This window comes from Mauremys mutica, chromosome 2 (assembly GCF_020497125.1).
Source record: "Mauremys mutica isolate MM-2020 ecotype Southern chromosome 2, ASM2049712v1, whole genome shotgun sequence".
NCBI classification, from domain to species: Eukaryota; Metazoa; Chordata; order Testudines; family Geoemydidae; genus Mauremys; species Mauremys mutica.
The window spans coordinates 124,073,501-124,098,472 of record NC_059073.1 but is presented as its reverse complement, the minus strand read 5'-3'; the positions used below and the strand labels follow the sequence as shown (position 1 = coordinate 124,098,472).

Here is a 24,972-nt window from a genome sequence, read left to right as displayed (position 1 = left end):
AGAGCTTTTAGTTTTTCTAACCAAGCTCAGGAATTTCACAGAACTGACCTGCCATGAAACTCTGTGGGTCCTTCTTACATGTTTGGGACCCTCAGAATCTCTTAGCTTTCACCTGCTTCAGAGTATAAATTCTTCCACAGCGTAAGGACTATACAGGAGAAGAAACAACAAATACTGTGCAAATGGACCAAGAGGCCAACTGCCAGGAATTAAAATTAAGTCTGTGCTAGACTATTCCATTGTGAACTGAGTGCTTAAAGTGTTGGGGGGGGGAAGGGAGGGGGGGGGGAAGGGATCAGAAGGGTCTAGCACTGCATGAAATGATATTAAACCTACTCAGCACATTTAAAAGAGTCACACTGCTAAAATGTAAAATAGGCCCGGGGTACATGGAAAGATTAATAAGTAGTCATGGATCATAGTTTTACAAGATTCACTAAGTCATTTAGAAACAAATTTATCTGATTTGGTCACAATAATAGTACCACACAGTGGATTACAGTCTTGAATGACCAAAATGGATTAAACCCTTCAAAGAGAATCACGACTCACGTCAGTATGGAAAAATATAATTTCAAACTCTGAAACACTCATTATCCACATGTATTTTTTTTTCCATATTCAAAATGCCCTGGGAGCACTCCACACCATCCGGGGCCAAAGAAATATCAAACAGCATACTGAATGTTCTACTTCAGATTATTATAAAGTGCCTTGAATCACAACAGACTACCAGTGGTTATATAAACACAGACAGAGATTTAGTAGTACGTATGAATGGAAAACCTATAATCAATACACAAAGATCCTTTGGGGCAGACTACATTATTAAATCTGACCAACAGCTATACTACACAACGATAAATACTCTGAAGAATGTTACAGTCAGCTGCAGGAACCGATAACATGTTGATTACAGGAAATCTGAATGCTAAAGTGAAAGTGATGATCAGAACATGACAAAATATGTGGATTAGGAAAGATCAGTGTCAAGGTCACTGGTTCTTTAACATTAATTTTTCTCTGCCAATGAATTTCTTCAATAATACATAATTCAGCTGGAATGCTCTTAATTAGCTACACAGAAAAGCCAAATCTTTTTTCCACTGTGTACAAAGCTACTGTTTTCTGCTATACTGAATCACTGACCTGAAGCTTGATTTCAAAATATAGAAGACTAATCTCAGCCAACCAAGAATGATGTGCTGAGATAAGAGGAGAAACCCCAAATCACTATCCCCTCCTCTCCCAGATAGGCAGTGGGCAGAGCATGCCAAGAGAAAGGGAGAGAAGAATGTCAACAACGGGACTATTAGCTGAACAAACACCAAGAAATACATAGGTAAAACACTGTCCTTTACATAAAAGTTTGAGAAGCAAGGGAAACTTGAACAGGAAGGAGAAGAAAAGTAGAGACTATATTCTGGCCAAACAAAAATCAAAACATTTCCCCTTATGGTGGGGAGCATGGATTAAGTGGCTGGGAGAAAACTGTTAGTATGAGACAGTCCCTGCCCCAACAAGCTTATAATCTAAATAGATAAAGAATAGCTGAAAGACTTAATTTACTGATCCTTGATCTTTCTGATCACTAAGTGCTTGTGCGATGACTACCATGATCTGAGTCTCTAGGTACTAATGATAAAACTATAAATATTCATTTGGCCTCAAGGAGCTTTTCCCCTTTGGATCAGTGTTCTCTTCAGGTGCATGCAGTAATTCAGTCGCATGTTAGAATGGGGATCGACATAGACAGGAATTATGATACACAATTTAATAAAATCCAGACTATCCAAAAGATTAGTTTATAGTGAATGTACAGAGGAATTTCTATTGCATTTAAATGCTCTGTGGCAAGTCAATCCACAGCTCTTTTATAGACAAAAAATAAAATTAGGCAATTTTGATCTGTTGGTTAACAAGCCACTTGATACAATGATTTCTTTAAAAAAAAGAAGTTTCAGAACTACCTTGAAGTTGATTTTGCAGTTTCTTTTTTTCAGGATCATCAGACTCTCCTTCCCCATCACTGTCAGTCCTAATTCAGACACAAGTAATAAGATGCTCAACTACAAAGAAAGCCACCTGTCTTAAACAATTTTGTAAATGGAAACTATAATCTACCTCACACCTTCCATCATTTTGGTAGAGATATTCAGGGAAACATGTTTTTTACGTTTTATAACAGAATTCTGTAGATTCTTTGAGGGCCCAACAGCCCTGTTGAATGAGGTCATTTTATTTTTAAAAATCACATGATAAAAATATAAAGCCAAGTAGTGTCATCCTAAGCTTCATATAAAATGTGATTTCTTCTTTAAAATATTTTTGACAATTGAAATGAAGTACATTTTAATAAGTTTTCCTACGGCATTTTTAATGTTTCCATGATTTTTAGAAAATATTTATGGCCTAAATTCCACTTTTGCTGTTTTTAAATTAGATTTATTACAGGTACAATTGTCCTTTTTTCAGTGCAGGCAGATCTAAGCAATCCTCTATATGTCTGGAGCAGCAACTTGAGTTACTGGTCAGATCCAGCTAGTGCTATGTTTCCATGGTTTGCAAAAATGCAGCATAGAGGGCATGCCATATGCACAATCTTACAGCCATCATAATAAGCATGTGGAACATGGTGCAGCTCTGAGCTTTTATAAAACAAAAAAAACCCAAATCAACTGTTGCTCAACTGACCAGTACTATAGCAAGAAAGGGGTTCTGGCATGTGTGTATTCAGAGTTCCAGGGACAAGCTACATTCACTGAAAAAAAACTAGAAAGCTTGGCAAATAAACTGTATGCAGTATAGTTGTAGTGAACAAAGCAATCACTAGGTCTAACTTATCAGTCCTCATTCTCAAAGGAAACCCGCACATTTTCAAAAGATGACCCTGGGAGCTTAAATTCATAACACTGCTAGACACCAAAAATCATGGACAGAACAGAAACACTGGATTTATGGCTAATTACAACAATCTGTAACCCACTAATCCCTCTTTTTGTCTTATGACTGTGAGATATTAATGGGCTACTCTACCTAATATGGTCCCTTAGAACATGTGCTAATTACTTATGCTAAACAATCTGTTCCGCCTTGCATTTAGCTGTGATGCCCAAACCTGAAGAAGAGCTCTGTGTGGCTCGAAGGCTTGTCTCTTTCGTCAACAGAAGTTGGTCCAATAAAAGATATTACCTCACCAACCTTGTCTATCTTGCAAACAGTTTAATAACTGAACATGGTATCAGTCCATTTAGAAGACTTAAAAAATAACACTGAAAATAAGATTACCACCATCAGTGTTCAGGAGACTTTTTTTTCCTGCAAGTATTGAAAACATTAGGCATCTGAAGCAGAGCACTACACTGTCTGCTGCATTAGGGTCCCCTGAGGCCATCAACTTCTGCAGAAAAAATAAAGATCCCTGGATTCCGATAAGGGAGAAGTGACAGTAACTGATTTTCACATGATATACTGCAATGTGCAAACTGAATTTAGTTACCAATCCGAGTCAAGTACAACTTTAAACCCTCTCTTAGATCGATTACGAGCCATAAACGAGGAGAGTTTTCCCTGCGAATCACTTAAATTTTACTGCAGTTTTACGTTTCAACGAAGAAATAAAATATTAGGTATAAATGTAATTATCTAGATGTCCAACAATTACTGTTGCCAATAACAAGAATTGGGTGAACAGAACTATGACTAGATGGTGCAATGGATTGGGAACGTGATATAGAGCTTTGACCTCTTGAGCACATGTTCAAAATTGGCCTAAGTTATCAGTGGTTTAAATCTAGTCACTGATGCTCTGAAGATCTAGATTTTAAGTAGGTAGGTGTCCATATCATAGGCCACCACAGTTGTCATCCAGCAGGAAGGCTAATGACCTGCTAGACATGAGTTAATTTACTAGCATGAGAGTTACTGCAAGTGGATCTTCCATGGTAGGGCTAAGGCCTATTGGTAAAGAAACATAGGAAAGCTTGTAGTATTAGTATGCACGCTGTCCATATTGTTTGGTTAGTTATTGTACTTCAGTACTGCTCATCTGATACATTTCACACGCATTAAACTTACTTAAAATGTTCTTTCAAATATTTAACTTTAGTTTCAGCTGAGTTTGGAACATGAAAAATATTGCATTTTGCTTTACCGTCTCCAAAAAACATACCCTTTTTCATCGGATGGACCAGACTCTTTCACTGGCTTTGCTGGAGCTTTCTCTTTCTTTTTCAGATATTCCTTCAGTTTTTCCGCTCTGTCCAGATATTCTGTACACTTCGTTCTGATACTTTGTTTTGCTTTATCACCCTGTGCTTCATCTAAAAAAATTGAAAAAATGGTTATGCTTTACTGGAAGCCAAAGAACCATATAAATCAAACAGAAAAGGGTAATAATTCTGTCCCAAGTTTAATACTAAATTTAATAGATTACGTAAGAAATTAGTATGTAGTAGTTTCTCCGGTCTCAATGAAGAAAAAGTCAATTGAAAACCTCCGACCTGCAAGAATCCATTATGTGCTTAGTGAATGCTTCAAGAGGCATTTAGATGCTTATATTGCCAATATCCACCATATTATCTGAGCAACAGCCAACTATTTCAAGAGAGCTCTTTCTTTCGCCTGTAGGAGAGAAAACTTGATTAAGCTAACAGGTTTTTGCTTAAGATACACTTTGAACTGGACTCTCTATTGAATGGGAAGCCAATGCAAAGAGCAGAGCTCCATGGTGATACGTTCATTGTGATTTGTGTTGCTAAGCAGATGGGGTACTGTGGTTTGTATCAGGTGGAGCTTTTTCAAAGCGTGTGGCTTCACTCCTAGTTATGAGCTGCAATAATCAAGCCTGCAGAGCACAAGTGTGGCGGTCACTATAACCAGGTTTGTACTGATAGGATGGGGTGCAACTTTAGGGCCAGTTGTGGGTGTTTTGGATCCCATAAGTATACAATTATCCAACAGCACTGAGATTAAAGGACAGGGTTACAGACAGAACTGAGGGAAAATGCATCTGATAATGGAGAAGTGTTAGGAGGCAGCCAGTTCTTCAAAGGCCTTCCTTCTTCCTACCAAAATCACCTCAGTTTTACCTGGGTTCAACTGTAGCAAGATGCTTTCATTTCAGGCGCTGATTTCACCCAGGTATTGAAGTTGATGGTACTCTTAACAGCAAAAGTACACGAGATGTTGCACTGTGCATTGTCTAATGTTAACCTACCAGATCTCCCAAAAGCTTCAGGCAGATGTTGAATAATATAGTTGAAAGTGACTGAGCCTTGTAGGATTCCACAGGTGGGGGCTTTAGAAGTACAGGATCAGTTGACTATGACAAGATTATGGATTTGGTGTGAAAGGTATGAAAGGATCCAAGCCATTTCAGGGTAGTTCTGTTCATCTCAAAGCTTCTTGTAAGCAAGCCAGGAGTACATCTCTGCATCATTACGTGATCTAAAGCCTGATTGATTGAGAAGGATCAAGGACACTGGTAGATGGATAGCTTCTTGATTAGCTTGCTTAAAAAATGGATGTTACTGGGCAGTAGTTTAAGAGATCGCTAGTGTTGAGCAGTGGTTTTTGTTTATTTACAATGTATGTTCTCAACCCCCTCTGCAATCTTCCAGTTTCTTAAAAAAAGTTGTCATTCACATTGAAAGGGAGATGGGCATAAAATCTGACCAACCTTTGCTCTGTGTAAGCTCGAAAGCTTGTCTCTCTCACCAACAGAAGCTGGTCCAGTAAAAGATATTACAGTAACTCCTCACTTAACGTTATAGTTATGTTCCTGAAAAATGCGACTTTAAGCGAAACAATGTTAAGCGAATCCAATTTCCCCATAAGAATTATGTAAATGAGGGGGTTAGGTTCCAGGGAAATTTTTTTCAGACAAAAGACTGTATTTTTTATTTATTTATATATAATAAAATATAAATACACACACACACACACACATATACACACACACGCACATGCAGAGTATAAGTTTTAAACAATTTAATACTGGTACACAGTGATGATGATTGTGAAGCTTGGTGGAGGTGAAGGAGTCAGAGGGCGGGATATTTCCCTTACTGCTAAATGATAAACTAGCAATTGGCTGAGCCCTCAAGGGTTAACCGTCTCTCTACACAAGGCAGCAGGAATGGAGGGAGATATGCGCATTTCCCTTAAGTACACTGCCTTGTTAATTAGATCAGCTTGCTGAGAGGGCAGCTGATGCAAGCTCCCTCTGTCTTGAGTCCTGGTCTGTCCCCCCTGCTCTATGGAAGATGGGGTAAGCGGGGTGCAGAAGCAGGGAGGAGGGGGACACCCTGACATTAGCCCCCCTCTTCTTTCTCTCCTCTCTGCACAGCAAGCAGGAGTCTCGGGGAGCAGCTCCAAGGCAGAGGGCAGGAGCAGCACATAGCAGTGGGGGGAGGGACACCACTAAACTGCAGGCAGCTGCTACACAGGGAACTTAGGGGAGCTGATAGGGGGCTGCCAGTCCACCCTCCTCGTTCCAAGCCCCCAACAGCTAGCTGCAATGGGCTGCTCTTCCTGCAAGCAGTAGACAAAGCAGGCGGCTGCCAAACTACGTTAGAAGGGAGCATTACACAACTTTAAATGAGCATGTTCCCTAATTGATCAGCAACGTAACAATGAAACAATATTAACTAGGACGACTAAGTGAGGAGTTACTGTACCTCACCTACCGTGTCAACCTTAGATGGCACATTAATAGTTATTATTGTCCTCCTGGTCTCTAATCTATTAAAAAGCATTTCAGGCTACACAACAAGAGACATGCACACTTTACTCTATGTATTAAGTCCCAAAAGTGTGCCCAGCATTGCAGAAGATACATTCTTTCGCCCCACAGAGCATAATTTATAGACACAAAAGACAGACAAAACCCGCACACAAACTGCCCTGAATGATCAAAGGGAATTACTGAAAATGTGACAGTACATCTAACATGGAGTGAGTTTGCATTGGTAGGCTTGGCAGAAATAACACATTCTAAGGTGGAATTTAACTTAAGAAAGGCATTTCCTTGCACATCAAAGACAAGAGCAAGAATTCAGGCATAAGAGGCAACAGAGAAGGAAGCATGAAGACAACAGTGAAGGAAGGATGTAAAGGGAACTGTAGACAAGGTATTAGCAGAAGAAAAATGAGAGCATACGTATCGGCCTAAACTACATATGTTCATTTGTGCAGAACCTTTAAGATAAGCATAAGCAGCTTGAATCTGATAGAGAAATTGTTTCACCAGCAAAAGACAGTAACTTCTGTGGGGTCACTACACAAAGACTGGCTTTCCAGATACCACCTGACTTTCCCTACATAAAAAGGAAATACTTAACCCTTCCCACCCTCTACTGGTCCACCCTACACTGCAGTCACCTTGGAACTTTCTGAAGAAATCTTGCATTTGTAGCAGGATTCCTTTCTAAATAGCAACGAAGTGGACTATTTACAAGATTGGAGCAATTGGAGAGCATGTGCATAGAAGAGGAAGACACACATATGTGCCCTTAAATAAAAGTATAGCTGGCAACTCTCATTTGACTGTTTGAGAGATTTAGTATCTTTAGCCAAAATACTAATTGATGCTTAACATGGTGAATATTTTGCATTTTGGTTCTATCAGGTAGACTGCTGTAACTTTATATAATTTAGCTTTTAAAAAACTGCAGCAAATAGCTAGCTAATATACCAAGTCTTACATTTAACAACATGGAGAAAATACTGCACAGCATGTTGGTACAAGCGGAGTGCTTCCTCGTAGTTTCCTGCTTTGTCTTCTTGTGCTGCCTTGCTAGCAAGATCTATTGCTTTCTGTAAAGCAAAAAAAAAAAAAAGTGAAGTGATTAAAATGACAACTATTATGCAAGAGTACTACAACATCAGAGTGATAATTTAAGCTGTTGCACTGAAAGCTGATGCCTCACCTTTACAAAACTATGCGAACAAGTTGAAGGTAATTGATTATAAATTCATTGGGACTGTCCTTGTACAGCCCTGAACATAGGATAATTAAAAATTGCTAAAATATTATTAAATTGTGAATATTATGTAACTAATCTGCCAGGAAATGGGATCTCTTTTCATTTTGTGGTAATGAGACCTATTTCTAGAAGTATTGAAATAAAACTCACTGAATACATATGCAAAGGAACTCATGCTCATCTTCACTGGTAATATGCAACCAGTCTTCTTGTAAATACCAGAGGGAGTAATTAACCCAAAACAATACCAGAGGTACAATTATTCGTAGAAATGTTAAATTTATATGTAATACCAAAAAACAGTTCTACTGCAGATTGAATAAAACTATTGTGCATTGAATTGAGTGTAATCTTCCATTACCAAATGAAAGAAAACATACTAAGGAGAAAAAACTCAAGGATCCTGGCAACAGCTGCATGATACAGGTCTTACCAAGATTTTTATTTTGCTTAACTATATCATGTGACTAAGTAGAATTATGCTTTCTGTAATGGTAAGTCTAAATGAGTTTTAGCTGATTTATTTTTTTATTCTGTGCTGTTTTCTTTTGTATGCCAAACAAATGTTTGCATGTAAAATACAAATTGTAGTAACTTAGGCCATGCTCATGTAATAAGCTCCACATAGGACTCCTTCATGCACTTCTTGCTCACTGTAGAACCAGGGCCTTAAGTTGGAGCAACTGCTGTTGGGTATCTCAGGGAGAAGGACTGACTTCAGAGTGGACTTGGGAAATATCATGGACATAAAGCTTTGTGAGAGAGCTGCCTGAGATCAGTGTGGACACAGAGCCAAAGTGACCCGAGTTCCCAAGTCTGGATATATTACAAATGTGATTAAAAAAAAACAACCGCACACACAAAATGTAACCGCCAAATGAAACAAAATGTTATGTCAATTTATTTAAACAATATATTCTAGGTGGAACAGTAGTGACACAGAGTTAAAGCCACTGAAGCATTTCTACTCTAAATCAGTTTTCAACTGCCTGTTGCTTGAGGAAGTTTGACCTAAGAACCTAATATTAAGATCTGATTGGAGTACATTCCTATTTTTTTAGTCTGAGCTAAAACAATTCACTTGTCTCAAAACATGAAAAAACATTTCCTTTTATTAAGAATGAATGCAACCTTTTAAAATGCTCTAATGCTGACATAGCTGGGGTAGAAACAAGAAATCTGACAAGCATAGTTCTTACTGAGAAGAACTTTTCAGTGTTCTGCAAAGTCATGCTTCACATGAACACAATTTAAGGTTTTGCAGTTAAACATTTAAAAGCAACATTAGAAATAATAGTAAACTGGCACGTGCTGAGATTGTGACAAAGCTATTCTCTTAATCTATTAAGGGTGTACCAAGCCATTCATCAATTTCATGTACACTTTGCAGAGTTTGCACTAAATGCAACAGTGACACAATAAAAAGGAAAGAGTGCAACTCCTGAGGATCTAGGAGAAGGACTCTCCTATGAACTTTTTAAGGTGCATGAGTTAGGGGCATTCTAGTGGCATCTAGATCTTTTCCTGTTTAAAGAGCAAAAATCAATTAAAAAGTCTATTGTAAATTAATGTTAGTTACACAGGTAAGCTCTTAAGTAATGAAATGCCAAAGCTGAAGTTGCATGCACTACCATAACTCTGCTTCCCTTGTGCATGTGTTGCAAGACAGTTTATTACATATTCACAGTATTGTCTACAGCTAAGTAAAATGCCTCTTGCCAGGTGTGCAGTCAATGATGGAGGACTCCACCCATCTCACTTCCTCGTAGATCTTTCACAGAAATGCACTCCATAAGTCATTTATATAAGATGCCATACATACATACTTAAAATTATAAAATATAATTTGAGAAATACTGTGTGCATATGATAGTATGTTCATAAGGAGCAGAATCAAGGTTGCACATACAACCTTACCAAAGAAATATCAAAGTTAAGGAGGGCTGGATTCTACAAACATGCATGAGTAAACTTTATTCATACAAGTCATCCATTAATATAAATGTCACTACCTGCTTGAATAAAAATTAACTCACATTTAAGCGTTTGGAGAATTTGGCTGTAAGAGCTTACTGGTGCAACTTTTAGGCCCTTTTCCTGCAAAGACTTATGTGCTTATCACAGTAGCAAAGCTAAGAATGTGCATAAGTCTTTTCAGGATCAGGATCTTATTTTCTTTTAATGTAGTTTGGCAGAATACAGAATGAGTTTAAAATCTATTCTATTAGGGTGCCCTAGTACAAGATCTCCCTATTAAAATACAAAAGTTGTGAAAATAAAAAAGCACCTTACTTTTAAATGAGCTGAACAAATAATCTAATAGAGAATTGTAGATACAGCAACAAACCACAAATTCATGTCTTCATCTGAACAGATATTAGCAGTAAAAAATATTTTTGCATTGGGCAACAATCAGTATCTGTCTACAGTACTTCTACAGCTAACTTGAAACCAACATGGCTACAACAACACTGCCTACAACTTGAAATCTAAGTCAATTTAGAAGTATTTTTATTAGTATTTATATTGCAGTCTGACCTAGAGGGTAACTAGGTCAGAACCTCTTTGTGCTGAGTGTTGTACTCATATAGAGTAAGTCAACAGTGTACCTTCAATATATATCTGTAGTACATAAACCAGAAAGTGTTCCTCTATACTAAGCTATAGTTATTACTGGAGTGTTAATCCAGCGCTTCCAAATTTTTATAAGAGATCTCTTATGATAATTGAAAAGATGTATGGAGAATCCACATCATTCTAAAATTTATTTTATCTTCATAGTGTATCCTGAGAAATTTTTAAGTTATCAAAATCAACCGTTACTAAAAATCTTTTAGTGAGGCTCCAACATGATTGAGCCACATGAGCCACTTCAATACAAATAACAGATAAAACCTGCATTATGATTTGAGATTAGTTCTGGGGAAAAAAGATGTAAGGTAGCAGTGCCAAATATTTATAACCACAAGTTTAGAGTTCAAGTAAACATAACTCTTAAGTAGCAACAATTCTGTATTTCAAAGATTCTGAATGTGGTTCTCACCTCTTATAAAAAGGTAAGTGAAGTGGGAAAGAAGTACGGTTTTGTGCCATTCTTTATGTATGAAAAACTTTTCAGGCACTTTTTACTTTTCTTCCCTATTTGTGTTTTTACTTCAGAAACAAAAGGGGGAGATTTGCTTTTGAAAATCTCCCCCAGTAAGAAATTTGCTGGAAATCTATCTTGGAGGACTCAGTTGTAGACTGGAAGCTCTTTCAGTACAAAACCTCAAAAAGTTGTAAACAGTCTGAATGACAGTAATTACTCCTCAATTAATCCAGTTTCATATCCTTAGTATCTCAAGAGTGTCTTCCAGGAAAAAAGGGCAAACAAGGACTGAATTCCTAACAAGGAGGAAGTGGCCTTCAAACATTAGAAAGTTGTATAAAAGGGCATTTTTTTTGTCCTTTCCAGATTTCCTAACAGCTACAGTTATATTTGTGCATGGAGAAAGGGAACAGATTATTGGATGATTTTACATTTCTAACTAAGTATTTAGAATTTGATTTTATTTGGCTCACACCAATATAAAAATGTGGCCACTTAACCGCTAACAATTTACTTAGAGTAACTATACACCTATATAGTAAATGTTACTATATTCAGTCCTCTCATACACAGTTATTTCCTCTGCTAACTGTACTAACAATGCAATCACACTGATCATGGAAACTCAGCAACAAGGCTGTTTCTAGCAGTTTCAAATATAGTATGCACTTGTCCTTGGTCTCTTGTGAATACATCCATGTCAGGATTTGGGCTCTCTCTAACATATCAGACAAAACAAAGCGGATACACAGCAGCAGCACCAGTAGGGATCAGAAGATAAGTAGCACAGTATCCTTATTGTTTGGCTTGGTTTTGACTCAAAGGCACTGGAGTCAAACCTTTTGGTTTTAGGAAGATTAGGAGCTTGTTTCAAAAGGGAGATCTTTTAAATGGTGAGCCAACAGGTGTGAGAAAAATTTTGAATCCTTATCTCATTAAAACCATGAGCAAAATCTTCCATTCTGGGGGGTATGTGAAAAGATGTTAAAGCAGACTCCCAGCAAGAGAGGAGGTTGTGTTACATTCCTGTCCTGCTCCTACAAACAAAAATCTACACATTTCATTGGCCACTTCTGAAACCCACTTAAATTAGCCTGAAACTCTGACAAGGGGCCTATGCCTCCCCTTTTATAAACACAAGAAAATAATACAGAAACATCATGTTAGACTGCTAGAGATTACACAACATCAATTTCATTGTGGCAAGGAAGGCATCTACAAAATATTCTCTTAAATGCTATGATAATACAAATAATAGTGAATCAGAAAAAAAAAAGTATGTGGCGGGGGGGGGGGGGGGGGGGGGGGCCGCCGCAGAGGAGAAGATAGGAGAGAACCTAGGGCCTGATCTGCAGCCAGTTTTGTCACAGTGTAACTATTTCAGTTACAGGTGTGATTTTTTTTTAAAACCAAAAGCACCTTTATAACTGATCTAGCATGAAAGCAGTTATAAGAGTGTTTGTTACCACTTTAACAATACCAGTACTACTTTTGTGAGAAGACAAGGAGAAAGGAAGCATAGTGCAAAAATAAATAAAATCAAATAAAAAAGTGACTGCAGCCAACAGCGCAGAGAAGATATTAACAATTACAGATCTCTCCTACTCCAACCTCAAATATATGGTAGCATGTGGGATATATGCTTCTAGAAGTTATCAGAAACAACTTAAGACTTAATTGAAAAGTGAGTAGGTAAATAAATCTATGTGCTACCCATGGGAGTATGGTACGAGATGACAGTGAACATCAGTGTACATAGCCACTGAACCAGGACACTAATGGAAAATGGACAGAGGGGATAAACCCCCCAACCAGAGCAGACATATTATCTCGGCTTTTGACAATCTGTTTAAACTCTGATGGAGGGTGTATTTTTAAAACAAATAAACCAAGGTATTTTAAAGTCTTAATGTAGACAGGACAAGAGATGCTTTAACACAGGGGTTCTCAGACTTTTGTACTGGTGACCCTTTCACACAGCAAGCCTCTGAGTGTAACACTCCCCCCACCTTATACATTAAAAACACCTTTTTATATATTTAACACCATTATAAATGCTGGAGGCAAAGCAGGGTTTGGGGTGGAGGGTGACAGCTCACGACCCCCCCCTGTACTAACCTTGCGGACCCCTGGGGGGTCCCGACCCCCAGTTTGAGAACCCCTGCTCTAACAGATGTTGGCTGGATGAAGATCGTCCCCCCCTCTCCCCCGCGTTTTTTATCGGACTCGAGACGAACCTCAAGACACAGGACACTATGGAAGCTCCAGCACCCAGGGGCCGGACACCCCCCCCCCACGGCCGCTCCCCTCAGCTCGACATCCACCCCGCCTCCCCCCACCCCATGCCCCGCCCCCCGCTTCCTCTTCCCCCACCCCAGACACCCCCTCCGCCCAGACACCCCCTCGCTTCCCCCCCTCCGCCAGCAGGACGCTCTGGGCGGGGCCCCGGCTCCGCCCGTCCCCACCTGCAGGTTGGATGTCGCGGCCATGCTGGGGGACGCCGCTGCCGCGCGGTGTCCGGTCTCTGGAGCTGCTCCCCGCTACGGAACCCACTGCCCGGACCCCGCGCTACTTCCGTGTCCAAAACGCCGCCGGGACCCCGCTCCGCTTCCGCTTCCGCCCCCGCCCAGCGCCCGCGTGACTGCGCGTGACGTCACGCAGCCTCTCCCTGGGCCTGGAGGCGGGCGGGGCGGTGGGAAGGGCCGGGGGGACGTTGTGCGCAGGAGCAGCCCCGCCCCCCGTGCCACGGGCCGCTGCCCGTCCGCCGCGGGAGCGCCCAGCCGGGGCCGGCTGCCTGCCTGTCAATCAGGGGCGCGCGCCGGCCGCCTCACGGCCCCCGCGTAAGGGCCTAGGAATGGCCCTGCCAGTGTCCGCCCCTCCCTATTTGTCGCCTATAGCCTGGATGTGGGCCCTTGGGAGTGACTTCTGCTGCACGCACAGCGCCGTGCACAGCCGTGGCTGGGGCAATGGGAGCGTCCCACTCTTTCGAACCTTTTGTGACCCCCCCCCCCCATAGGCACCCGATGTTTAAAATTGGACTGTAAACCACTTCCAAGCTGGCCCCAGGGTTTTCTGTTTGGACATGCAGTGCCAAGCACAGTGGTGGGTGCTATGAAATCTTAGTGCTTCAGGCTTTTGTGTAGGCTCATGGATCAGAAATAAAACTGACCCATCTGCACTCCCAAGTTCCTGCTAAACAGAGAGGCTCGGGTTGCCAATTTTCCATGGAGTATTCCTGGAGGTTTCATCACATGACATAATCTTCAATTAAAGATTAATATTTAATTATTGGCGACTCCAGGACAGGTATGGAAGGCTGGCAATCCTAAGAGAGGCTCACATCGCCACAGGTATTTAGGTTCCCAACTCCCATTGAAATCAGGTGCCTAAATATCTTTGCGGATCTGGGCTATGGAGACCAAGCTAGACCACTGCCTCTTTGAACTCCCAGTCTCAGTAGCCCATAAGGAAACAAGCTTTTCTGTATATGACAGAGGAATTGTGGCTTAGCGACAGTACTTCTGTAGTATGCTGTCAGATGTGAATTTTTATGCAGGGTTATAGCCGTGTCACTCCCAACATATTACAGAGACAAGGTGACTGAGGTAATGTCTTTTATGGTCCAATAAAATATATTACCTCACACACCTGATCTCTGTGTTTCCTTGGTCTGACATGGCTACACTACTACTGCATACAACATTGGAGATAATGAACCTTACCATCTAACATGGAAATGCCGCAACATGAAGAAAGAAGAAGCAAAACTTAACAGTGACATCTACTTCCTGAGCAAATGCAAGAAACAAAACATCCTCAGTGGTCTCACCATCTATAGCCCTCTGATCTTTACATGCAACCAGAAGCTAGTCCAGTAAATAATACTACCTCATCCACCTTGTCTATCTGTGAATTTGGGCAGAAATTGTCAGTATCGAAGGGTGTGAAAAATGAAGTATTGAGTCAGTATAATACTATTTGAGAACCTGAGGTTGAATCCTCAAACTTTTACTCAGGCAGAACTCATTCAATTCAGTGGGATTTGCATCCACATGAGAACTTAGTAAAAACATAAGGGTTTCACAGCTGATTTTTAAATTATTTGAATCTATACTAATTTTAAATTACGATTGCCAGACTCTTGCCATAGAATCCCATGTCTATCAGCTAGTGCACTATTAGTTTTGATTTAAGGAAACTCCTTCCTTCCTCCCACCCCCCCCAAAAAAAAGCTTTATTTTTTTTTTGGAAGGATTGCCTCTGGCTTCCACAGCATCTGATTTGTATGTACCATGAGTGATTAATGCTGTTTATTTACAAAACCAGTTCTTGATGAATTCTGTTTTGGTTGGGAGCAGTCACTTCCCTGAGCTGTACTAATGAAATAGAAGCTAATATGGTATTCTCCATATTAGAGGAAATGACTCATAGCAAGTTTCAAATCATAAATCAATTTTGAAACGTCAACCTACTAGTGCTAAATTAGTGTCATATTTTATCTTTCCTGACATTAGTATAATTGCATTAATTAATGTCTCAATGAGTATTTCAAGAACTGTTCAGTTAATTCATAGCTCCCCTCCCCCCACCTCATAGGAATTTAAACAAAATTATTAGGTGATTTTCTAAAGTTTGAGAATATCAAATGGATAATTTTACAACAAGCAATTTTTCTGTCTTCAAATAGTATCCTAATTATTGATATATTTATTTAATTGCTATCTTTATGATAGCAATGCCAACAACTATTGCTGATTAATATTTATTTAGAGTGCTTGATGTGTACATAGAACTTTATAAGTATGAAAGAAAACATGGTTCTCTGGGCCAATGGTATCTAACTGAGACAATTACAAATAAAAAACGGTAAATGCAAAAGTGGGAAGAGAGGAGACAGCACTCGCAGGCTAAGATAAAGAAGTGGGTTTTAAAGAGATATTTGAAAGAGGAGAGAGGTCATTTGGCACCTAGGAAAACATAAATGGTGGTACAAATAATGAATATTATATTGACTGAGCTAAGGAGGCAAAGTTTCTGCTTAGAGGAGCATTTGAGCAGACAGCAGGGTTGGAAGGATGCAACACTTCAGTAACAAAAATTACTGAAACACCTCTGACCAAATTAATAGCTGCACTGACTGCCTGCAAAGGAATCCACTGTCTAGTTTTTAAACCAGCAGCATGATAACTTTGAAGGTGTGGAATGTAAAGGTGTGGGATGATCTAAGCTCTGACTGTCAGATACTCCTTAGATCATTACTACTTCCAGTGGAATGTTTCTGTCACTAAAGCTCCTAGTTGTTTCATCTGTACCTATGATTTTAAAATTTGTATTTGTAACATTCTAATTAGCTATTAGGTATTTCACTCAATCATAGGTCTAAAACATTTGGGGAAGTCATGACACACACAGGCATGTAAGTGATAATTGTCTCTGTCTCCAGTCATATCAGACATTCTTGGGCAGCCCTGGAAAGACAATCCGCTTCCACAGATTTGAACCATAGCATACACAAACACCTTCAGAAAGACCAGTAAGCCTCTTAAAGATCCTCCTCATCTTCCCTTTTCCCAGCTAGCTGGGGTTGGGTCACTGGATCAGTCTTTTCCTGACTTGCCAGTCTAATACTCACTCCATATTCACTTGGTCCTCCTTTACACAGTCTATCTACCATTTTCTTGTTCATCCCCTTGTTTTCCATCCATGAACTCTAGTCTCAAATGCCTCCCTAATAAGATTTCCTTCATCTGTCCATCTGCCCGTACCATGTCAGCCTCCTCTCTTGGACCATCTAAATGATACTGGAAAACTTGGTCTCACTCCTGATGACATCATTCTGCATCTGGTCCAGTACAGTCACTCCCTCACTGCTCTCAAACATCTAATTTCAATGGCTTCTGGTCATCTCAAGTACCTCTTTGGTTGCCCATGTCACTGATCCATACAGAAGAGCTGGTCATATCGTGGTTTTGTATAGTTGTCCCTTAAGTAGTCTGGGCGTCAGTTTATCTTCTGTCACTCTACTTATCTTGCACCAGACTTTCCCTGCACTCAGCAGCCTTACTTGCAGTTGTTTTTCAATTTCTGCTTTAGGAGCTAGCAAGCCTCCAAGGTACTTAAACTCAGAAACCTGATTTAGGCACTGGCCTTTGATGTTGATATTAATCTGTCTTGGTTTTTCACTAGGCTCCCATATGACTTTAGTTTTCTTTTTGAGGCCATAGTTTATTAGTTTCCTGTTTGAGGCATCAGTCGCCTGGACCAAATCTTCCTCACTATCAGCCCTAGTGCACAGATCAACTTCATACCACCTTTCATTAGGATTTGCTTACTTAAGAAGTCCAGCACAATTATGAATAATAATGGACTAAGCGCTGATCCCTGGTGGAGCCCAACCTTTACCTTGAAACCCTTCATTTCACCATAGGGCATCCCCATTTTTATCATGGAACCATCACACAAACCATCTGGATAAGGTCCTCCAGTACCTCATAGAATTGTAACAGAGGTACCAGCAGTTACCTAAGTACCTTGTAAAATGTCAATTCTCCAAATTGAGGAAAGCACAATCATGCTTGATGTTTCACTCCAGCTTCTTTTTTTACCATCTGTCTAGTGATGAACGTATTGTCGGTTGTCCTTTTCTAAATCCAAACTGCTCCTTTCCTAAAATAGGTTCAACTATTCGGTTAATTCAATTATCTATGATTCTCTCTAATAGTTTCATGGAATGGGACAGCAGCTTAATTCCTGAGTACTTCGAAAAATCGTGTACTTTCTCCATTCTCCAGGGATTTCCTTCTCTTTCCAGTCTTCACACTCGACTCAGATGAGCCAGCATACACCAACCTCTCTCTAGGCTTTGATAATTTCCTCTGTGACTTTATCCGGACCTGCTGCTTTTCCACGTGCCATCTTCAGCAGCACTGTCTTGATGTTTGCCTTTGACAGATCATCAACATTTGTAATTATTGGTTATTAGCATATAAAGGGTCTCATTAAATAGACCCTCATAGCATTTTCACCATTAGTTTAGTACTATGTCTCCTGTCAAAAGCAGTCTCTCCCTACACCATTTACAAATGGTGTGTTCGTGCCATCTTCCTTCCTTTTGTTTTTTGGATGTGAAAATTGCATATATTTTCTTTCTGGAAAGTTGAGGGCAGTTGTTCAACTCATTATACAGCTCATCTAAAGCTAGATTTCTTTTAAAGATAATGGGCCAAACTTAGATCTTCCTTGTTGGGTCTGATGATTGACCAGGGACTGGCTGGTGGAGAACTTTTGTTTTGCCTATGTTCAGTGTTCACCCTAGGCTTTTGTAAGCTTCAGAGAAGCAATTAAGGGCTGTTTGTAGGTCCTCCTTTGAGTGTGCAACTACAGCACAATCATCTGCATACTGGAGTTTGGTTATTGTTGCCGATATTACTTTAGTTCTGGCATGGAAAATGTAGAATACTTTGCCTATCTTGGCAGCCATCTCTCACAGAGGGCAGACATAGATGTCAAGATTCAGTACAGCATCTGCTGCGCCAGCCTTGCCTTTGGCAGACTGTCTCACCAGGTGTTCAACAATCACAACATCAGAACACATATTAGACTTTTAGTTTATAAAGCAGTGGTAATCCCTACTGTCCTCTATGGCTGTGAGACTTGGGTGACCTATAGGAAACACGAACACCTGAAAAACCTTGAACGCCAGCACCAGTACTTTCTTTGGAAGATCCTCTATATAAAGTGGGAGGATCATCACACTAATGTCAGTGTCCTCACAGAGGCCAACATTTTCAGTGTTGAGGCCCTGATTATCTAGCACCAGCTGAGGTGGAGTGGGCACTGTGTGCGCATGCCTGATATATGCTTACCAAAACAACTGGTGTACACCCAACTCACCAAAGGAGAAAGGAAATGTGGAGGCCAAAAGAAACACTTTAAAGACACCCGCAAGATAACATCAAGAGATGTGGCATTGACACCACACACTGGGAGACAACAGCCCAGGATAGGGATGATTGACAAAGACTTGTCAGAGAGGGAACGTTCACTTTTGAGAAAAATCGCCTTTCCTTGGTCGCAGAAAAAGGCCAGAGAAGAAAGGAAAGACAACAGTTATGCAGTGATCACGGCCCAACCCTGTCTTCCAACACCAGCTGCAATGTCTGCCAACAAACCTGTGGCTCAAGGATTGGACTCCTCAGTCACCAAAAGACCCATGAAAAATAAAACCTGTGAAAGATCATCCTCGACCTCGAGGGATTGCCGATGATGAATGGGCCAAATCCGGAAGTCCTTAGTCAGTTATTACGCATTGAAAACTCTCATTGAAGTCATGAGTTGGTTTGCCTGAATAAGGACTGAGGGAAAACTGTATTTGGATCACCAGTTCCAGGGAATTTAGAGCATCTGATTCAGCGTATGTCAAATGACAAAGGTGCTCATTTGGCATGAGACGTAAGTATAATACATTGTTATTGAGCAGATCCCATTATTCAAGTTCACATGTTATCAAACTCTAAGAGTCCATGTAATATAGTTAATATTTAAAATTGATTGTATGTTTATTATTATTTATTGGGGTATTACCATAACAACTGGTGGTGTCAGCTGAGACCATGGCCTCATTGTGTTAGGCACTATACAAACACATTGTTGAGGCCAGTGTTACAAGGTGGCACTATTACATGTAGTCTTCCAAGTTTCTTAGTGTGTAAGTAAATGATCAGTCGTCTTAGTTGTTAATTTTTGTTAGCCAAGATTCTGTGCAGAGGCAGTGGCCTTTGGAGAGGAATAGGAGTTGGGAAAGCAGCAGGGAGTTGGCTCTCTGTCTTGGTCTCTGACTGGAGTCAATCCTTGAAGCAGAGTTGCTGTCTGGGAACCAGGCATTAGTGTTGAGCTGAGATTCAGGAAACAAGGAACTGCCTGCATGCTGTTTAACCACCTCCGTTTCTGGACTGGTGTATATGTATAAATAAAACAAGTTACACTTACAACATACCCAGTCTCTGTGTCACTGATTTTTCCTCCACTGTGAAGCTGACCTGCAAGGCCCCAGACACCTGCTGCCAGCTGGTAGAGGGAGATGATGTGAGAATTGGACACTGGTGTCATATAAAGGGGCAACAACACAGTAAGAGACAATTCTTGCCCTGATTAACTTGCAGTATAATTGGCATGATGGAAAGAACATGGGAAAAAGAAACATTTTACAGATGATGAACGGAGGCACAGAAAGTCACACAGGAAATCAGTGGCAAAATTACCATACCTTAATCACCAGACCTCCCTTCCTTCCCCTCTAACTTAAATTGTGTGTCACTGGGGGAGGGATGTTGACTCCTCACTGGTCTGTAATCACCACCCATGCCCTTGGAGATAAGTGATAATAAAGAAGTAGTTGAGGTAGATTGTGCCTGATAGCAGGGGTGAAAGTAATATTAAATTCTTACTGGTACGGGGGCATGGCTCTGGGCCTCCAGAAGGGGTGGGAACATCAGGTGAAAGGGGCGGAATGTCAGGCAGAAGAGGTGGGGATGAGGGTCAGTCTCCCCCCAGCCAACCCATCCGCGGTGCCTGGCCTGTTCCGTCTGGGGCTCCGGTGGTGATTTTAAAGGGCCCGGGGCTCCAGCTCTGCTGCGGTAGCAGCGGTGGCCGGGAGCCCCGGGCCCTTTTAAATCGCTGGCCCTGGGGCAGCTGCCCCTTTTACTCCTCCCTGTCGGCGGCCGGGGGGGGGGGGCAAAAGGGGCAATGACGTTAAAGTGCTGCCGTGGCAGCGCTTTAAGAAGGGTCCTTTTCCACGGCAGTGCTTTAACGTTGCTGCTCCTTTTGCCTCTCCCCCTTGGTTGGTGGCCCAGCTGGTAGGGTCCCTACTGGCAGGGCCGCCAATGGGGGAGAAAGGGGCAGCACTTTAACGTCGGCTGCATATGGGCCGGTACCGGCTCACTTTCACCCCTGCTTGACCAACATTTGTGGTGGGGTGGAGCCTGAAGAGGCACCATCCCACCCACAGCTCCCTGTACAGAAGGAATGCGTGCTTGCTGCACCATCCCTGCTCTTCTACCTGCCTTCTTAGGACATTTTCAGTGTTGCTAACTCTTGCAATTTTATCACAATTATTAATTATTATTATTATTTATTTTAAACAGCTCATCATGGTCTCCAGATGTCTGACAGCATTCTTGCAAACGTTTGCCCTTTGTCAAAACAGGTTCTATCTCCCAGTACTTTCTAAAGGACCAAAGCCGCAAGCCACCCTCAATAAAGATGTGCAGAATCAAAACCAAATCTGGGCCAAAACAATGTTGAGTTGCTTCTATAGGAGCACTAGGGGCCTAAAGACCCTTTGAAGACACTATTAAAGCATGGAAGGGCCACTTTCCCAAGAGCCGTCTGATCCTGTAGGCACATCTCCTGCCATATGGATGGCAGAAGTGCCAGCTTTGCTCTGAGGTTTTTAGGGATGTTTATGAAAAAGCTTTGGAAGGAATTAGAGGTTGCCTGGACCTCTCTCTCACCCCCTCTCCTCCTCATCCCTCCATTCTCCCCACACAGATCAAGACCTCTCCCTCCTCCCCTCCCCTCTCTGTCTATGGCCAAAGGCAGGAGAACTGGGCCCCCTGGGCTCTCCCCTCATTGCACTCATGATCCTCTCACACCCACCCCCAAACAGGGAAAAAGGGAGGATTGGCTCTAGGAAAGATGCCCTTCTATGCTGCATAGGGCCCTTATTTACCTTGGCCAGTCCAGCAGGGTCCACATGGGGCAGTTAGAGCATAATACCCAGCTTGTGGTTTGGGCGGTGATCCAGCAGCACCCCAACCCATTCAAAAATCACAGCAGCTTTCCTTCTATCAGATCCTCACTGTGCAGTCTGCATGTGTGCCACGGGCCATGTGGAGAAAAATGCCTCCTCAGCCAGAGTGCTATTTGCTGTGTTCATTGGACCCAAGTGATGGTGAGTGACCAGATCATATATATGTGATACATGTGTGCTTTCAAAATTAATAGATTTAAGCCTGAATTGGTAATTTCATAATTACATGGGAAATTGGCTTGATTATGGATAATTAAGGAAGGTTGGCATCTCAGGGGTGGGGAGGTTCCCCAGTGACTGTGAGCTTCATGATGCGGCTCAGGAAGCTTTGATTTCTTGTGGATCAGCCAGTAGATTCCTCATCCAAAGGATGTTCTGATGTCCTATTGCATCCCAGCTCTGGCCTGCTCATGCCACTTTCTAAGGCTTGTTTCTGTGGTTTAATGCCAAGTACTACCTGGTACAATTCGGGGAATATGATCCTCATCTCAATAGTGTCCTTTGTCTTTGAGTCCCCTTCCTGGGCAGCAAAGAGCAAACTAGGGAGCTGTTTTAAAACAAAGAAAATATATATTATAAAAACCTCACCCCACGGTTTGACTAGTACTCATTCCTGGACAATGAGAGCTGGGGTGGTGGGTCGCGGTGCCTGCAGGCGAGAGCTAAGCGGAGCCGCTTGTGTGCCTCCACCTAAGAGCCGGACCTGCTGCTGGCTGCTTTGGGGGGTGCAGCACAGTCCGCGGTGCCAGGACAGGCAGGAAGCCTGCCTCTGCATCCGAGCTGGGCCACTGACCGGGAGCCACCCGAGGTAAGCCCACGCCCGAACCCCGCGCTGCAGTCCCCTGCCCCAGACCTGAGACCCCCCCAAACCCAGAGACCCCCTCCTGCACCCCAAACCCCTCATCTCCAGTTCCACTGGGTCTCGGGCATCAACAATTTTCTTCAACTGGGTCACCAGAAAAAAAGTTTGAAAACCACTGCTCTAGGGAGCAGGGCCGTCCAGAGGATTCAGGAGGCTTGGAGTCTTCGGTGGCAGGGGCCCCCCGCTTCGGCGGCAATTCAACGGTGGGGGATCCTTCTGCTCCGGGGGCCCCCCCGCCGCCGAATTACTGCCGAAGCGGGACCCAGAACCGAAGTGCTGGGTCTTCGGCGGTAATTCGGCAGTGGGGGATCCTTCCGCCCCGGAGCGGAAGAAGCTCTGGGGGCCCGGCTCCGCAAGAGTTTTCCGGGGACCCCGGAGCGAGTGAAGGACCCCGCTCCAGGGGCCCCAAAAAACTCTCATGGGGGCCCCTGCGGGGCCCGGGCAAATTGCCCCACTTGCCTCCCCCTCTGGGCGGCCCTGCTAGGGAGTGAGGTTCAGCAGGTGGGAGTGGAGAATTTCTAATACAAAAGCTACAGACTTTCATTCCAGGGTAAAGAAACTATGCTCATAACAGAGAGTGAGATGTTGGTTTTAGGCAGTGAAAACAGGGACTGTTTAACACTTAGGGCAACATTTTCAAAGGGCCTAAACTGATCTCTAAGTTATACACAATCACTGGGGCATGCCAGTGATCAACTCTGCAGCTACAAATGGCACTGGCCTTTCATTTGCACACACATATCCTGTTTTCAGATATGGGGTCTATCATTTGCACATAGCAATGACTCTGCCTGCAGAATCATTCATGCAAAATTAGAGGGCCTGTTTTGAAAATGTGGTTGTCAGTGTACATTTACCCTGTGCATTTTAAAAAATAATTTCCTATACATCCATGTATTAACGTATTTCAGAGCCTTAAAAATTCAGTAACAAATACACATTTAAAATAATTTTGCATTTAAATAGTTTTAGAGTATTTATTTCATCCACAAACATCAGGTTTTGTTTTATTCACTCCACTGCAGTATTTTTGTAAATGTGCCTATGGATCATTACTCTTTATTCCTTTGCCATTGTTGAGCCAAATCCTGACATCCTTATTTTTTACTCAGTCCTTATTTAGGCAACCTCCCATTGATCCAGTAAGTACTGCAGTAAAAATAAAGTAAGGACCTCAGGATATGGCTGGTTACTTCAGATAGATCAAGTCTTATTATCATATAGTGTTTTTTAAAGCAATCAAATAGCTTTCCCTCTATGCCTCTTGTGTTGTAACAGTGCCATCTTGTGGTCAAACACCATCATATTTTGCTGTTCAGTTTATATATGTATATATCACACAGTGGGCAGGCTCATCAATATTTTGATTTTTAAAAAGCCGTTTGATCACCTTCTATTTTTGTACCTTAATATCATGAAGAATCTTTAAAATAAATTCTGTCAAGCCCTAAATCTATTGTGCAAAAAAGAAAAAAGTGAGACAGCAAGAGGTGGCTGCAACATGTCATGCATTTTGTGTGACAGTTGTTTTTTTTACTGGACAATGCTGATTTGTCAAACTATTCATGGAAAAAGATTAGTTTCAACGAATCTTCCACTATACATTTTTTTGAAAAAAAAAAAAAAGGTTTAGAAACGATTGAAACAAGGCCAACATTTTCAAAATGAAAAGTTTGTTTTCCAGTTCAAAATGATATTTTTTGTTTAAAATTTTAATTAATGTATACTAAAAAAGGTCAAAATCAAAACAAATTGAAAGAAACTGTTTTGATTAATCCAATCTAATTTTTTTTTCAGATTCTCAGTTTGCAAAAATTTTTGAGATTTCAACTTGTCATCCGTGTTCAGGACAGGAAAAGATTTCAAAATCTTGTCAACTCTCATGGCACGGGAACACTATTTCCCACCCAGCTCTAACAGTTACACATCTGGTTCTATCACATCCAGCTGAACTTCAGAAAATCAACAGCCATTCACCTGCAATTGTGCCTTCCTACTGTGTGAAGCTGGAGTGACACCTACTGAGCAAGCAGCTCTCCGCCTTTTCTCTGGCTGCTCGCACAGCTGGATCACAGCCAGGAGAAGATGGAGGTGATGTAGCAATGGCAGTGGCAGCACCAGAATCAGCACCATCAGAAGAATGGCCCAATATTGATCTTGGTCTCTCTCATCCCTCTTGTCAGACCCTATCAGGCACCCCACCCCCCATGCGCCTAGGTGCCTC

At 41.7% G+C, this 24,972-nt stretch overlaps 1 protein-coding gene across 1 annotated transcript in view; it reads right to left on the bottom strand.

Moving 5' to 3' along the window:
• VPS4B (vacuolar protein sorting 4 homolog B) overlaps positions 1-13,726 on the bottom strand; it is a 43,082-nt gene extending 29,356 nt beyond the window's left edge. Inside the window, exons 1-4 of the mRNA XM_045006854.1 lie at positions 13,542-13,726; positions 7,707-7,818; positions 4,172-4,322; positions 1,971-2,038 (exon numbers count right to left, since the gene is read on the bottom strand). Of these exons, the coding sequence (XP_044862789.1) occupies positions 1,971-2,038; positions 4,172-4,322; positions 7,707-7,818; positions 13,542-13,565 (355 nt within the window). The 5' untranslated portion in view covers positions 13,566-13,726. The remainder of the gene's footprint in view (positions 1-1,970; positions 2,039-4,171; positions 4,323-7,706; positions 7,819-13,541) is intronic.
• Between the last annotated feature and the right edge of the window lie 11,246 nt (positions 13,727-24,972).